Genomic DNA, 14,748 nt, shown 5'->3' with positions numbered 1-14,748 from the left:
ACTGTTAGAAGAGACAAAGAAGGACACTACATAATGATCAAGGGATCAATCCAAGAAGCATAAAAATTATAAATATATATGCACCCAACACAGGAGCACTTCAATATGTAAGGCAAATGCTAACAGCCATAAAAGGAGAAATTGACAGTAACAATAATAGTGGGAGACTTTAACACGCCACTTACCTCAATGGACAGATCATCCAGACAGAAAATCAGTAAGGAAACACAGGCCTTAAATGATGCATTAGGCCAGATGAACTTAGTTGATACTTACAGAACAATCCATCTGAAAGCAGCAGAATACACATTCTTTTCAAGTGCACATGGAAAATTATCCAGGATAGATCACATGCTGAGCCATAAAGCGAGCCTCAGTAAATTTAAGAAAATTGAAATCAAGCATCTTTTCTGACCACAGTGCTGTGAGATTAGAAATCAACTACAAGAATTAAACTGTAAAAAGCACAAACATGTGGAGGCTAAACAATATGCTACTAAACAACCAATGAATCACTGAAGAAATCAAAGAGGAAATCAAAAAATACCTAGAGACAAATGAAAAAACACAATGATTCAACCCTATGGGACTCAGCAAAAGCAGGTCCAAGAGGGAAGTTTATAGCAATACAGTCTTACCTCAGGAAACAAGGAAAATCCCCAATAAACAACCTAACCTTACACCTAAAGCAACTAGAGAAAAAGAACAAACAAAACCCAAAGTTAGCAGAAGGAAAGAAATCATAAAGATCAGATCAAAACTAAATGAAGTAGAAATGAACAAGAGAAAAGATCAATGAAACTGAAAGCTGGTTCTTTGAAAAGATAAACAACACTGATAAGCCTTCAGCCAGACTCATCAAGAAAAAAAAGGGAAAGGGCTCAAATCAATAAAATTAGAAATTAAAAAGGAGAAGTTACAACTGGCACCACAGAAATACATAGGATCATAAGAAACTACTTACTACAAGCAACTTTATGCCAATAAAATGGCAACCTAGAAGAAATGAACAAATTCTTGGGAAGGTACAATCTCTCAAAACTGAACCAGGAAGAAATAAAAAATATGAACAGACCAATTACAAGTACTGAAATTGAAACTGATTAAAAAACTCCCAACAAACAAAAATCCAGGACCAGATGTTTTCACAGGTGAGTTCTGTCAAACATTTAGAGAAGAGTTAACACCTATCCTTCTGAAACTATTTCAAAAAATTGCAGAGGAAGGAACACTCCCAAACTCATTCTATGAGGCCACCATCACCCTGATACCAAAACCAGACAAAGATACTACAAGAAAAGGAAATTACAGGCCAATATCACCAATGAACATAGATGCAAAAATCCTCAACAAAATACTAGTAAACAGAATCCAACAACACTTTAAAAGGATCATACACCATGATCAACTGGGATTTATCCCAGGGATGCAAGGATTTTTCAATATCCGCAAATCAGTGTGATACACCATGTTAATAAATTGAATAAAAACCATATGATCATTTTAATAGATGCAGAAAAAGCTTTTGACAAAATTCAACACCCATTTATGATAAAACCTGTTCAGAAAGTGGGCATAGAGGGAACCTACCTCAACATAATGAAGGCCATATATGACAAACCCACAGCTAACATCATACTCAGTGGTGAAAAGCTGAAAGCATTCCCTCTAAGATCAAGAACAAGACAAGGATGTCCACTCTTGCCACTTTTATTCAACATAATTTTGGAAGTCCTAGCCGCAGCAATCAGAGAAGAAAAAGAAATAAAAGGAATCCAAATTGGAAAAGAAGTAAAACTGTCACTGTTTGCAGATGACATGATACTATACGTAGAAAATCCTAAAGATGCTACCAGAAAACTACTAGAGCTCATCAATGAATTTGGCAAAGTTGCAGGATACAAACTTAATACAGAGAAATCTCTTGCATTCCTACACACTAACAATGAAAGATCAGAAAGAGAAATTAAGGAAACAATCCCATTTACCACTGCATCAAAAAGAATAAAATACCCAGAAATAACCTAGCTAAGTAGGCAAAAGACCTATACTCCGAAAACTGTAAGACACTGATGAAAGAAATCAAAGATGACACAAACAGATGGAAAGATATACCATGTTTTTGGATTGAAAGAATCAATATTGTCAAAATGATTATACTGCCCAAGCCAATCTACAGATTCAATGCAATCCCTATCAAATTACCAACGGCATTTTTCACAGAACTAGAACAAAAAATTTTTAAATTTTTATGGAAACCCAAAAGACTCTAAATAGCCAAAGCAATCTTGAGAAAGAAAAACGGAGCTGGAGGAATCAGGCTCCCTGACTTCAGACTATAGTATAAAGCTGCAGTAAGGTGCTGGCACAAAGACAGACTTGCAGATCAGTGGAACAGGATAGAAAGCCCAGAAGTAAACCCAAGCACCTGTGGTCAATTAATTTACAACAAAGAAGGCAAGAATATACAATAGAGAAAAGACAGTCTCTTCAATAAGTGGTGCTGGGGAAAGTGGACAGCTACATGTAAAAGAATGAAATTAGAACATTCTCTAACATCATACACAAAAATAAACTCAAAATGGATTAAAGACCTAAATGTAAGACTGGATACTATAAAAGTCATAGAGGAAAACATAGGCAGAACACTCTTTGACATAAATCACAATATCTTTTTGGTTCCACCTCCTAGAGTAATGAAAATACAAACAAAAATAAACAAATGGAATGCTAATTAAACTTAAAAGCTTTCGCACAGCAAAGGAAACCATAAACAAAATGAAAAGACAACCCACAGAAAGAATATTTAATCCCTTGTTGGTTGCATCATTTGTAATCTCCAAAATATATTGGGTTGGCCAAAAAATTCATTTGGGTTTTTCCATAAGATGTATGGGAAAACCCGAATGAACTTTTTGGCCAACCCAATACAAAATAATTGCACTCATGCAGCTCAATATATTAAAAAACCACCCAATCGAAAAATGGGCAGTGGGCTTCCCTGGTGGTGCAGTGGTTGAGAATCTGCCTGCCAATGCAGGGGACACAGGTTCGAGCCCTGGTCTGGCAAGATCCCACATGCCGCGGAGCAACTGGGCCCATGAGCCACAATTACTGAGCCTGTGCGTCTGGAGCCTGTGCTCCGCAACAAGAGAGGCCACGATAGTGAGAGGCCCGTGCACTGCAATGAAGAGTGGCCCCCGCTTGCCACAACTAGAGAAAGCCCTCGCACAGAAACGAAGACCAAACACAGCCATAAATAAATAAATTAATAAAAACAAAAAACAAACAAGTTACTTGAGAATTTGCCTTTAAAAAAAAAAAAATGGGCAGAAGATCCAAGACAGACAGATGGCCAAAAAGCACATGAAAAGATGCTCAACATGGCTGATTAGAGAAATGCAAATCAAAATTACAATGAGGTATCGCCTAATATCCATCAGAATGGCCATCATTAAGAAGTCTACAAGTAACAAATACTGGAGAGCGTGTGGAGAAGAGGGAACCCTCCTACACGGTTGGGGGGAATGTAAATTGGTGCAGCCACTATGGAAAACTGTATGGAGGTTCCTCAAAAAGCTAAAAATATAGCTGCCATGTGATCCTGCAATCCCACTCCTGGGCATATATCCAGAGAAAACCATAATTCATAAAGACACATGCCCCCTAGTGTTCATAGCAGCACTATTCACAATAGCCAAGACATGGAAACAGCCTAAATGTCCATTGACAGATGAATGGATAAAGAAGATGTGGTACTTTAGTTGCCGCAACAAAGAGTAGCCCCCGCTCGCTGTTGCAACTAGAGAAAGCCCACACACAGCAACAAAGACCCAACACAGCCAAAAATAAATAAATAAATTAAATAATTTTTAAAAAACCAAAAGATATATGTATAACTAAATCACTTTGCTGTCCACCTGAAACCAACAACACTGTAAATCAACTATACTCCAATATAAAAAAAAATTTTTTAAGTCACCACCTTGGGCTTTCCTGGTGGTACAGTGGTTAAGAATCTGCCTGCCAATGCAGGGGACACGGGTTCAAGCCCTGGTCTGGGAAGAGCCCACATGCCACAGAGCAACAAAGCCCGTGTGCCAACAATTACTGAGCCTGCACTTTAGAGCCCACGAGCCACAACTACTGAAGCCTGCGCGCCTAGAGCCTGTGCTCCACAACAAGAGAAGCTACCACAATGAGAAGCCTGCGCACCGCAACAAAGAGTAGCCCCTGCTCGCCACAACTAGAGAAAGCCCATGCGCAGCAACGAAGACCCAACGCTGCCAAAAATAAATAAATAAAATTGAATTAAAAAAAGTCACCACCTTTAGGAAATAGAAACTAAGGTTTTACCTATAAAAAGTTGTTTTAGAAGATTCTTGTATTAAGCTAAAATCCCCCACCCCCAACCCTTTAGAATCGTTGACTGTTCCTAGGAGGACATACATTGCTGGTTTCCTGGAAACTGAGAGGCAGAGGAGTGGGTAGTCACCCAGCCTGAGGGTGGCAGAACTGAGACCAGGCCTGGGGCTCCTGACTTTCAGCCCAGGGTCTCTTCATCTGCAGCCTTATCTTTCCTGTAACATACTGCCGTGGGCAGTCATTCTCCCTCCCCTACAGTGCCTCTTTTGTAGGACAGCCTTTCAGTCTGATGAAGACCACTAGCAGAAGCCCCTCAAGTCTTTTCTCTGAGTAAAATACTCAGAGTTTGTTATTGTGCCTCATCTGACATGATTCCAGATCCTTCACTGGCTTACTTTTAAAATGGAGAAAACTTAGAGGAAGTTATCTCCCATAAAATCCAGTGGCCAAAATTGAGTAATGGGGCTGTATTATCTCCCACCATAAGGAAAATAGTTTTAAAATTGTAATCTGTTTATTATGCTCTTTTATTTAGGATGAACATATACCACGTTTCAGGATATTTTTCACCCAGAGCTCTCTGCTTATGTTTACTTGGAAAGGGTACCAAGGATAGCATAGAATCTGAAATTGACTTGGTTTGGAAATTGGTATAATATACAGAACATTTAGATTAAACAAAGACAGCTGTTATTCATACTAATGGTGTAATGGTAAATATCTCAAAGGTCAAGTTGTATTTTTTTTTTTTTTTTTGGCTGTGCTGGGTCTTCGTTGCTGTGGATGGGCTTTAGTTGCGTCGAGCTGGGGCTGCTCTTCTTTCCTGTATGTGGGCTTCTTATTGCGGTGGCTTCTCTTGTTGCAGAGCTCAAGCTCTAGGCCCGTGGGCTTCAGTAGTTGTGGCTCACGGGCTCTAGACTGCAGGCTCTAGAGCGCAGGCTCAGTTGCTCTGCGGCATGTGGGATCTTCCCGGACCAGGGCTCGAACCCATGTCCCCTGCATTGGCAGGTGGATTCTTAACCACTGCACCACCAGGGAAGCCCCATGTCAGTTGTATTTTTGTACTGTGTTCCTATATTTGTGTTGGTATGGGTTTAATACTCTGGAAATTTTAGATTTCCAATAAAATAATTTAGGTTCCAAACTTGCCTACACATTGGAACCCCCTGGGGAGCTTAAACAAATCTGCTTGTGTCCCATTCTGGGAGATGGTGATTTAATTTTTCTGAAATAAGGCCTGGGCTTTAGGAATTCTTAAGAGATTCCCCATGTGATTTTAATATGCAAATAATTTTGAGAACCACTGCTGTAATGTGATTAGATTTAGGCAAGGGACTTAGAAAATTGTTCCTTGCCTTGTTCCCTGCTCCAGCTTGAACAATTCGGCAATGCGTGAAATTTTATGATCTAATTCTCATTTGGACTTATGGATGTCATGGACGTAAGGTGTGCAATTTTTTTTTTTCTCTTTTAAAAAAACTTGCAGTTACTATTCATGATTCCCTTTCACACTCCCTCTGCACTTTTCAACAGTTGATTTTAGATGTGAAATCCATTCGGTATCTAAATAAACTGATCACATGGATTAAAACATGAAAAGGCTTATTTTAACTGGGTACCTCAAATTCATGAATATCCACCTAAGTGTGGTAGATGTCATGCAAAAAGAAACCTTAATGAAATGTACTCTAATGTACTAGAATGAAATAGAGATTCACACTTTTTCTGGGTGAAAGAAGGCATGCACGTTCTGGGTTTAAGGTCTTGGTGCTGGGCCTTAGGCGGCAGACAGTGAAATAGAATAATTTGCATCAAAAATAGAAATTTTACCATCTGTGCTTAATTATTAAAAAGAATGACAGAATTGTTTACAAACAAGCTGCATGTCTGACAACCTCTTGGTAGAATAGAGGTTATCTGCACAATAAGTAGGAAAAAAACACTGATTTAAAAAGATGTCCAAGTCTCAACTAAAAACCCAGAAATTTCTATTGAGTCAATTTATATTTGTTGTCAGGCTTACTTTAGAATAATAGTGTTTAGCTGTTGCTTCATCCTTTGTGATACCCAAGCCAAGCTGCAGACACCGTGCGTGGTAGAAAGAGGCCATGGCCATGCCTCTGCTGATGAATTCTGGGAGACAGTCCGTGACCTGGGCTATCACGGGGATGTCATGAATCTCATCGTAGTCAGCAATCCTGTTACAACATCCAGTTGTGAAATTAAAAACAGTATCAGTTACAGTTTACATTTTTATAAACATGCCCAGAAATTGTCCATGTGCCCCAAGTGGTTTCTCTATTATTTCTACCAGTTTGAGAACAAAATTGTTTGCTCTGTGGTGAAGGGTAAATAGAACAGTCAACTAACACCAGAAGAAGAGGAACTAACTACAGTGGTTACTATATGGCTTCCTAGGATTATACTGGTCAGGCTTAATAACCACTAAAAAACATTAAGTTTAAAATATTATAAGAACTCTTATCACTTTGCAGATTTAAACAATGGGGAAAAAGCATTTTTCTATCTCTTTGGGTATTTAAACATCAACCTTGAATTTGGACTTTAGTCACACAGGACCAGAAAACACATTAAGAAACTTGCACATCTATGATAATGGGCAATAAAAAGTCCTTCTCTATAACCCAGATACAGAGATGGAGAACTACACGAAAACAAGTCAACTCCACGTCACCTGTAATACTGTGGGAAACAGGAACATGGACAATGATGGAAAGTTCCAACAATGTTTAAAGAACTGTTTGAAGTCTTAGTTTTAACCATATGGCCACCTGGGGATCTGAGACAGCAGAGACCACACCTTTAAGTGGCCTGCTGCCTGGAGGCCACGATGGTGGGGAGGAGAAGGTAAAAGCAATCCCTGCATCCTCCAGCGTGGATGTCTGCCTCACACTGGGCTCGGGGAGAGGGGAGCCTGTGGGCTCCGTGGGAAGGGCATTATTGGGAAGGAAATGGCAGCATGGCCTTATAGCCGTTCTAGAGGACACCCAGGTCTGTTGCATTTGTACATTGTGGGTAAATGCAGGAAAGTACACGGCCTCAGAGAAAATAAATTTCCATATACTTTGTTAGTGTTGGAGTCTTTTAACCATTCTCATTGTACAGTCCTCATCAAGCTATATTGCAATTGTGCAGTTATAGAACCTATGGCTAAGGGTGTAGGAAAAAAAGTTTAATATTTCTCATGTGCCAAGCTGTGTTAAACACTTTATATTCACTATTTTTTTTTTAATCAAGAAGAAAATACTTCTGCAGGATTACAAAAGAACAATTGATGCCCCAAAAGTTAAACTTGTGTAAGATTACTTAGCTGGTATACAGAGCAAATAGCACTGAAGTTCTGCAGACAAATAGATGTACTATCCAATATGGTAGCCATGAGCTACGTGTGGCTATTAAAATTAAAATACAGTGAAAATTACAAGTTCAGTCCTCAGTTGCACTGGCCACACTGCAAGTACCAATAGCGATCATTTCCAATACTGCAGCGAGTTCTATTAAACAGACCTGGCATAGAACATCCAGTAAGAGTTTTTGTAAATACTTTTATCCAGCTTACTCACCTTTTGGAAAAGGCAACACACTTTGTAAAAAATTTCATCTTATAGTAATACTCCACGAGATTCCCTTGAGCGTAGACATTTCCACGCTCTGCTGCTTCCCTCAAGCAATGCAGGGCAGCCTCAGTATCCTGGCGGATGCCCTGTCCATAAAAGTACATGAGCCCAAGTGCACCCTGGGATTCCAGGTTTCCATTGCCACAAGCTTCTGAATGCCAATAAAATGCCTAGGAAAAAGCACAATTCCCTAGTATTCACAAGGTGGATTATAAAGGGAATCTCTCTGTAAGATAGTACTATTAATTCATCTCTAGGACATCGTTCTAACCCCTTGAACGTACGTCAGGCTAGCACCAACTTCGCATGCCTGAGAGAGGGTGCTGAGGGGAGCCCGCCCGCTGTCTGCCCACAGTGCAGGCGAGGTCACTGGCTCGAGCTCAGCTGTTCAGGTTTCAGGATTTTCAGATTTTCCAGAGGAAGGACCAAGAAGGTGGGAAATAGGAACCAAGCGTCTGAAAGGCTTTGTAATGAGGCACAGCAAGGAGAGGAGAGCAGCTGATGTTGTGAGATTGCGGCCACCTCTCAGATCCTCTTGGAGCTCCAACGGGATCAAAGAAAACCAAGGATAAAAACCTGCATGTGGTCCCAGCACGTTTGCTCAGTACTCAGCTACAGTGAATCTGAGTTAGTTCAAACCGATTTCCAAGTAGCTGCTCAGTTATCTGACAAGGATCTTGGGGGTTATGTGCCTCCTACAAGTTTGCCTCTAACGCCTCATTTCCTTCTCCCTATAAGATTTCTTGGAAAGGGTTTCCATCATTGGTGATTAAAGGGGTTGTACTGACTCTCCCTCCTCTTTTACCTTTTATGGTAGAATATTTTGTATGTGTGCTTTTTATAGCATACAAAGTGCTCATATCCATGGTCTCCTTTGGTAGAGGCAGGGAAGGCAGCATTCATAGTTGAGGAAAGGGTGAAATGAGCTTGGAGATCTTAAAATGTAAGCTTTCTTTACGTTGAAAGAAATAAGAGATATTCAAGACTACATACTTACTCCTCACCAAATATTAATCTACACAGGATGCTAGGGTTTAAACAAATAGATCACTGTTACCTTCTCTAACTCTCTGGGTTCCTTTGTTGAGTAATACAATCCTAGGATACTTTGAGCCTTCACACTAGCTTTTGGATTTCCATTGTCTGCAGCAAAAAGCCACAGTCTAGAAGAGAAGGGCAAGGCAAGTTATTCTTTGTTTAAAGCATTTGATTAAAACAAAAATCTTGTTCTCAGGTCAGATTACCTTTCAGCTTCCTCGTCTGATTGTTTAACGCCTTTTCCTTCATAATAAGCTCTTCCAAGGTTGTAAGCTGCTGCAAATTGTAAGTGTCTTGCTTTGGGACACGGAGAATCAACAATTTTCTTCATATATTCCACTCCTTTTTCCTTCCACAAAGGAAAAGAACAAAACAGAAAGTCCTAGTTTAGTTTTACCCAAATTAAGTTTTCTCCGAATAATGCTGTAAAGCGTTCACCCTCCGACATGAGGTAGAATGTCATGAGTCTATACCTAACAGGTATGGTTGTCCTGGACTCTGCAGGGCTAGAAATAAGTAAAAGTCCATCTCCTGGGTCAGCGTTCCAAGGAGCTCTGGGATATAAAGCATTCCCTTCATTTTATAGCTTCCACATTTGCGTTACATCTCAATATGGTTTCCTTCTTCTCTCCTCATAGCCCTTATTCTGAATCGGCAGAGTTCTTAGAACTTAAAGTGTAAGAATAGCCAGTAACTTCCACATTTTTAATCCTTACAGGACACGTGTGAGCCCCAATCTCTGTCTTCTCTCTTCAAGCACACTTTCCCTAGCTGTGCTCAGTGATAAATTTACATCTACTACACTCATCTTCATATGACATCTGCATAGTCACAAAACACAGAAGACGTTCTAACCAACAACAAAAGGCTTTCCTCCCTCCAAAAACCCAAACACAAACTGTTTACTAGACTAGGTTTCTCTTGTCCAACGCACAGCAAGCCAAAATGCTGAGCCCACGAGGTTTGCAGCAAAGAGGGTTTACAAGGCAGCCAAGTAGGAGATGGGAGAACAGATCTCAAATCCGCCTCCCCAAAGGCAAGGAGCTCGGGGTGTTTATAGGATAAAGAAGAAAGCAGCAGGCAGTTAGAGGTGTGGGGAGCATGGAGAAAGGTGATTGGAAAAAGGTGCAGGAATCTTTGCTCTGCACAGGTGTAACTAAGCTACAGGCCTCTGCACATTCAAAAAGTCACTCAGCAACAGACACTCACGCATGCCCAGTTGAAGGGTCGGTGGTTCTATCCAGTCTTAACCAGCTCAGCTCAAACTAGACACAGCTGACTCCAAGTTCCTAGAAAACAACTCGGGCAAACATCTTGTTTAGGCTACATGCTGCTTGGAGGACATGAGAGTCTTAAAAAACCACCTTGATTAGTGAAGGCAGGTGAAGTGGATTTGACCCACGGTTTCAGTCCCTCCCCCCCTTGCTTTTTGATCATTCCTCAACTCTTGAGGAAAAAGGGTGAGGACAGCTCTGGCTAATTCCTGCTGATAAGGGGCATAGGCCTAACAGGGGCTTGAGGAATCAAACTATTTAGCACTCGTTTGAGAATATTCTCTTGTTCCTGGTTTCAAGTTAACATTTTGATCCCAAACAAATACCACTTATGCGCCAGCTGTCAAGGCATTCATAGGCCCAAGGTTAGTAATAAAAACTGTAGACAAATAGGTACGGGGTGGGACAAATATGTACACGGTGAGAGCATACAGAACGCCAGACATGCGAATATTTAGACTCTTATTTTCAGGGATTTTACCTAGGACACTGGCGAGCCAGGGATCGGTGTCTTAGTTTTTTACGAATTGGAGCGTGTTGATCATTATCACCTTTGACTGAAACGCTTAGATAGTATCGAAGGAACATAGGCTACAATATCCTCACCAAATAGAACCTTGACAAGGGTAGATGCCAGGGATTTTTGTTGTTGTTTGTTTTTTGGTTTTTGTTTTTTATTCTGAGGACATGAGGAGACCAAATTTTGCCTTATTCAAGGAAAAACGTGACAGGACATTTTGTTGATTAGCCTAATTTGATATGTTCACACCTGAAGTCACAGTGAAGTTAGGGATGGTCAAAAATTAACGACAGACGCAACCAAGGGGTCAGCATGATCAAATACAGAAGGTTTTTTTTTAGATGACATATCCAAAAGCTAGAGAAATTACCTACTTTTGCCAAAGACTGAAAAATCCTAATCACTGAATTGTCCTTCCAAGCCTGGGAGCTTAGAAACAAAGAGAAGGCAGAACAAAAGAAAACAACCAATCTGGTTATGAACAAATTATTTAAATTGCTTTCTAAATTTTACTTTTCAAAGCCACCACTGCAGCAATCCCACTCATCTTAATTTCTTTCTCGTGGCTTTTTTCTGGGGGTTCGCTTGCCCACTCGGGAAAGTCAGCATCAGGGTTGGAACCACTGCGGTATTCCTCCCGCAACGTGCTTTCCCTTTCTCGGTGCGTTCCTCATAAGGTCCCAACCGGCGAAGATGGAGCTGGTCTTCAGGATGTTTATCCTCCATGATTTCAGTCTAGATGTTCATTTTCTCCTTGAAGAGCTTCCTAAATGGGTTTGGCTATGAGTCCAAAGTTGGGGACCCAAATACGGCAGAACCCAGCCATTCCCAGAAATTCCTGCAATTATCGCTTGGTGGGAGCTGCAGCCCTAGCTAGAGCTTCCCTTCCATTAGAGGGCAAGTCTCTCTGTCCTTGTGAGAGTTCAAAACCCAAATATTTCACAGAGGGATTGAGAACTCTGTGCTTTTTCTTGGATACCTGATAGACCTGTTCAACCAAAAAGGTTGAAATCAAAACCATATTCTGGTCTCAGGTGTCCTGTTTTTACTGGTAATCAGTATCAACCACATCCTGGAGCAGGGCTCCCTCATTTAGTTGAGGGTCCCTCAAATCTTTTACCAGGATTTCTCCAAACATCGTGGGTAAAGTTTTAAATCCCTGAGGAAGTACTGTCCAGCAGTACTGTTGTCTAATTCTTAGTACCTAGATATTCCCATTTGAAAGCAAACAACTCTTGGGATTTAAAACAAGGATATGCAAGAAAAGGCATCTTTCAACTCTAATACAGTAAACCAACAATGTCTGGACAGATTAGTGAGCAGAGTATATGGGTTAGGGACTACTGGATGAGTCCCTTTTACACTCTGATCTTAAATCGTGTACAGGCTGACTTCGGGTGGTGCCCTAAGCTGTATGGGCCTAGCTCTCTGCTATTCCCAGCCTCCCGTCTGCCCAGGTCTTCGGACTCCTCTTTGCAAATCTCTTCTGGAACAGTTGCAGGATGTTCTTTTTGGGATTGGAGTAATAGAGCCTGCACGCAAGCCTGCTCTGGTGGTACTTTAATGTCTGTTCACTCAGGGGCAAAGGTAACCCTGGTATTTAGTTAGGGGAATGGGGCATTCAGGCATGTATACAAAGCTATGCTTCAGATGCGTTTTCCCCATCTGACAGTTTAGCAGCTGGAAAAAAGGCATTTTCAAGGTTTCTTTGGACACCCCAGTTACTAACATAGTTTTAGAAGGAAGCTTAGAAAGCCAGGTATTTAAAACTGAGTAAATGGCCCCATATCAATCAAAATCCTAAAGTTAATTTCCCATGGTCATAGTCGTCCAGGGCTCCGCCTGGGAGATGATGGACTTCACAAGATTTAAAGGAACCCCTGGGGCCTGTCATTCTTGGTCACTGTCATTCTCTTCTTGGGCATCTGATCTGCCAGCTGTTTACCCTCAAGAGTCTTACTTAGGATGGGACCCTCTTTTCCAGTGTCCCTCCTGGTTGCAGTATGCACACTGGCGGGGTCCCGCTATCGGCTGCCCGTTTGAGTGGAAGCTTTTGCCGAGTCCCTTGTGGGAGTCCTTGAGTCCATCCAGCTCTTCCCGGTGTTAAGGTAGCCGCCCGCAGAGCAGCCTCTTTCATTCTCCATTGTTCCCTTTTCTCCTGAACCTGGTCTCTGCTATTAGAAACTTTAAAGGCAGTTTCAACAAGTCAAGACATAGGCATTCCTAAAGGCCCTTCCATCTTTTGCAGTTTCTTCTCTATACTGGGTGCGCTCTGACCAAAAAATGGTCGCTGACTTTTATAAGTTCTCTTTGTATGTTGCCTATAGGCTTTAAAGACCCTTTCTGGAAATTCTGAAAGATCCTCATTTGGTTTCTGTTTTACCTCCTGTACTTTATTAAGGCTTGTTTTGGCCTCCCTCTTCGCAATCCTGCAAGAATGCAATCTCAATAAAGTTCGGGCCTGTCTCCAGCATTCACATCCCCATCAGGATCTGCTTTTGGTGTAGCCCCACGTGCAGCAGCCCTCACCGGGTTGCCAGGGGTTTCTGCACGAAGCAGATCTGCCTCCTCTCGAGCTTTATCCAGCACCATCTTATGCTCTTCTGAAGTGAGGAGGGTGTTTAATAAATTTTGAACATCTGCCCAGGTTAGGTTGTGGGTTACAAAAAAAAAAAAAAAATCAATGAAGGTTTTCCATTCTCGAGTCATCTCTATAAGTTGGCATATTGTTCTTCCAATTAAATAAATCCAAAGTGGACAGGGAAGTGGACACAGATCCATCCCATCACCTGCCCAGTCTCAGCATTCACAGCCCCAGTGGGGACTTGCCTTAAGGGATATTGCCCTCCCCACATTTGGGTAGCTCCCTGGCCAAGCTGCACACCCTGGCAGGTGATGAGAGGGGAGGCCATTCCTGTTTCTCAACCCTCAGAGACTGGGGTGGGGGGAGGGCACAGGCGCCCGAGAGCCTGAGGTTCAGATGCTGACAGTGAAGGAGTGACAGCGCCGTCCTGTAAGGGAGGAGGAGCATCAGAGCAGTCCACTGAATTCACAGCAAGTCATCCTCCTTTTCATTAGAATCAAGCAAAACAGGCTTCTTTGCCTTTCCTTCCTGTTGGACCATTACCTTACATCTACTCTACACAGGTTTATTCTGATACAAGAACGTAAGAGACTGTACATAAGGTATTTCATCCCATTTTTATTCCTGTTTACAAAATAAATCTACTTGCAAAGTTGTATTGTAATTTAAGGATCCATTTTCAGGCCATTGTGCTCCAGAGTCTAGAGGATATTATGGTCATTTAGTGTTACAAGAAATAACCATCCTTTATTTTTCCATGGATTCATAACTGAAAGTCTCCCAATTTTGGAGAACGTAGCCTAGAGGGCTGCAAGAGGGAACTGAATTAACATTGCCCATTTTGAAGGGGCTTTGTTCCCAGGTGGGTGCAGCAACAAAATCTAAGGGTCCTTGCTACAGTCGCCAAGAAGCTCAACCCCCAGTAGCCAATTCCTCACAATTAAGACAATCAGACATAGACAGACATGGACAAACAAGACCAAAACAAAACCAAAAACCAGAGCCCTGGGCCTTTAACTCAGGTACAGAGTACCTCAGCAGCTGTAACCTTTTATATTGTCTGCCAAAATCCCATCAGGTGGGCCTCTGACCCATGATCCTTCAGGGTTCCAAAGACAATCTAGGCACAGGTGCATTTCTTTAACGAGGTTACCCTAAAAACATCTTCCAAATCCAAAAGCCCAAAACCCCAAAAATGTTACTGAAAGTCGGGTCCAGCTGCTTGCCACTCAAAAGCCAATATTCGAGAGGCAAGGCTAGTGGAAAGTTTGCTTTATTTCTGAGGCCAGCAACGGGGAGCATGGCGGACTTATGTTCAGAGACTGACTC

The 14,748-nt window shown here is 41.5% G+C and overlaps 1 protein-coding gene across 1 annotated transcript in view; it reads right to left on the bottom strand.

Moving 5' to 3' along the window:
• Positions 1–14,748, bottom strand: part of LRP2BP (LRP2 binding protein) — a 41,990-nt gene that overhangs the window by 7,956 nt on the left and 19,286 nt on the right. The window contains exons 6-9 of the mRNA XM_057537414.1: positions 9,248–9,390; positions 9,061–9,166; positions 7,950–8,173; positions 6,389–6,563 (exon numbers count right to left, since the gene is read on the bottom strand). Coding sequence (XP_057393397.1) covers positions 6,389–6,563; positions 7,950–8,173; positions 9,061–9,166; positions 9,248–9,390 — 648 coding nt within the window. The remainder of the gene's footprint in view (positions 1–6,388; positions 6,564–7,949; positions 8,174–9,060; positions 9,167–9,247; positions 9,391–14,748) is intronic.

This window comes from Balaenoptera acutorostrata, chromosome 21 (assembly GCF_949987535.1).
Source record: "Balaenoptera acutorostrata chromosome 21, mBalAcu1.1, whole genome shotgun sequence".
NCBI lineage: Eukaryota > Metazoa > Chordata > Mammalia > Artiodactyla > Balaenopteridae > Balaenoptera > Balaenoptera acutorostrata.
This window is presented reverse-complemented; position numbering and strand designations above follow the sequence as displayed.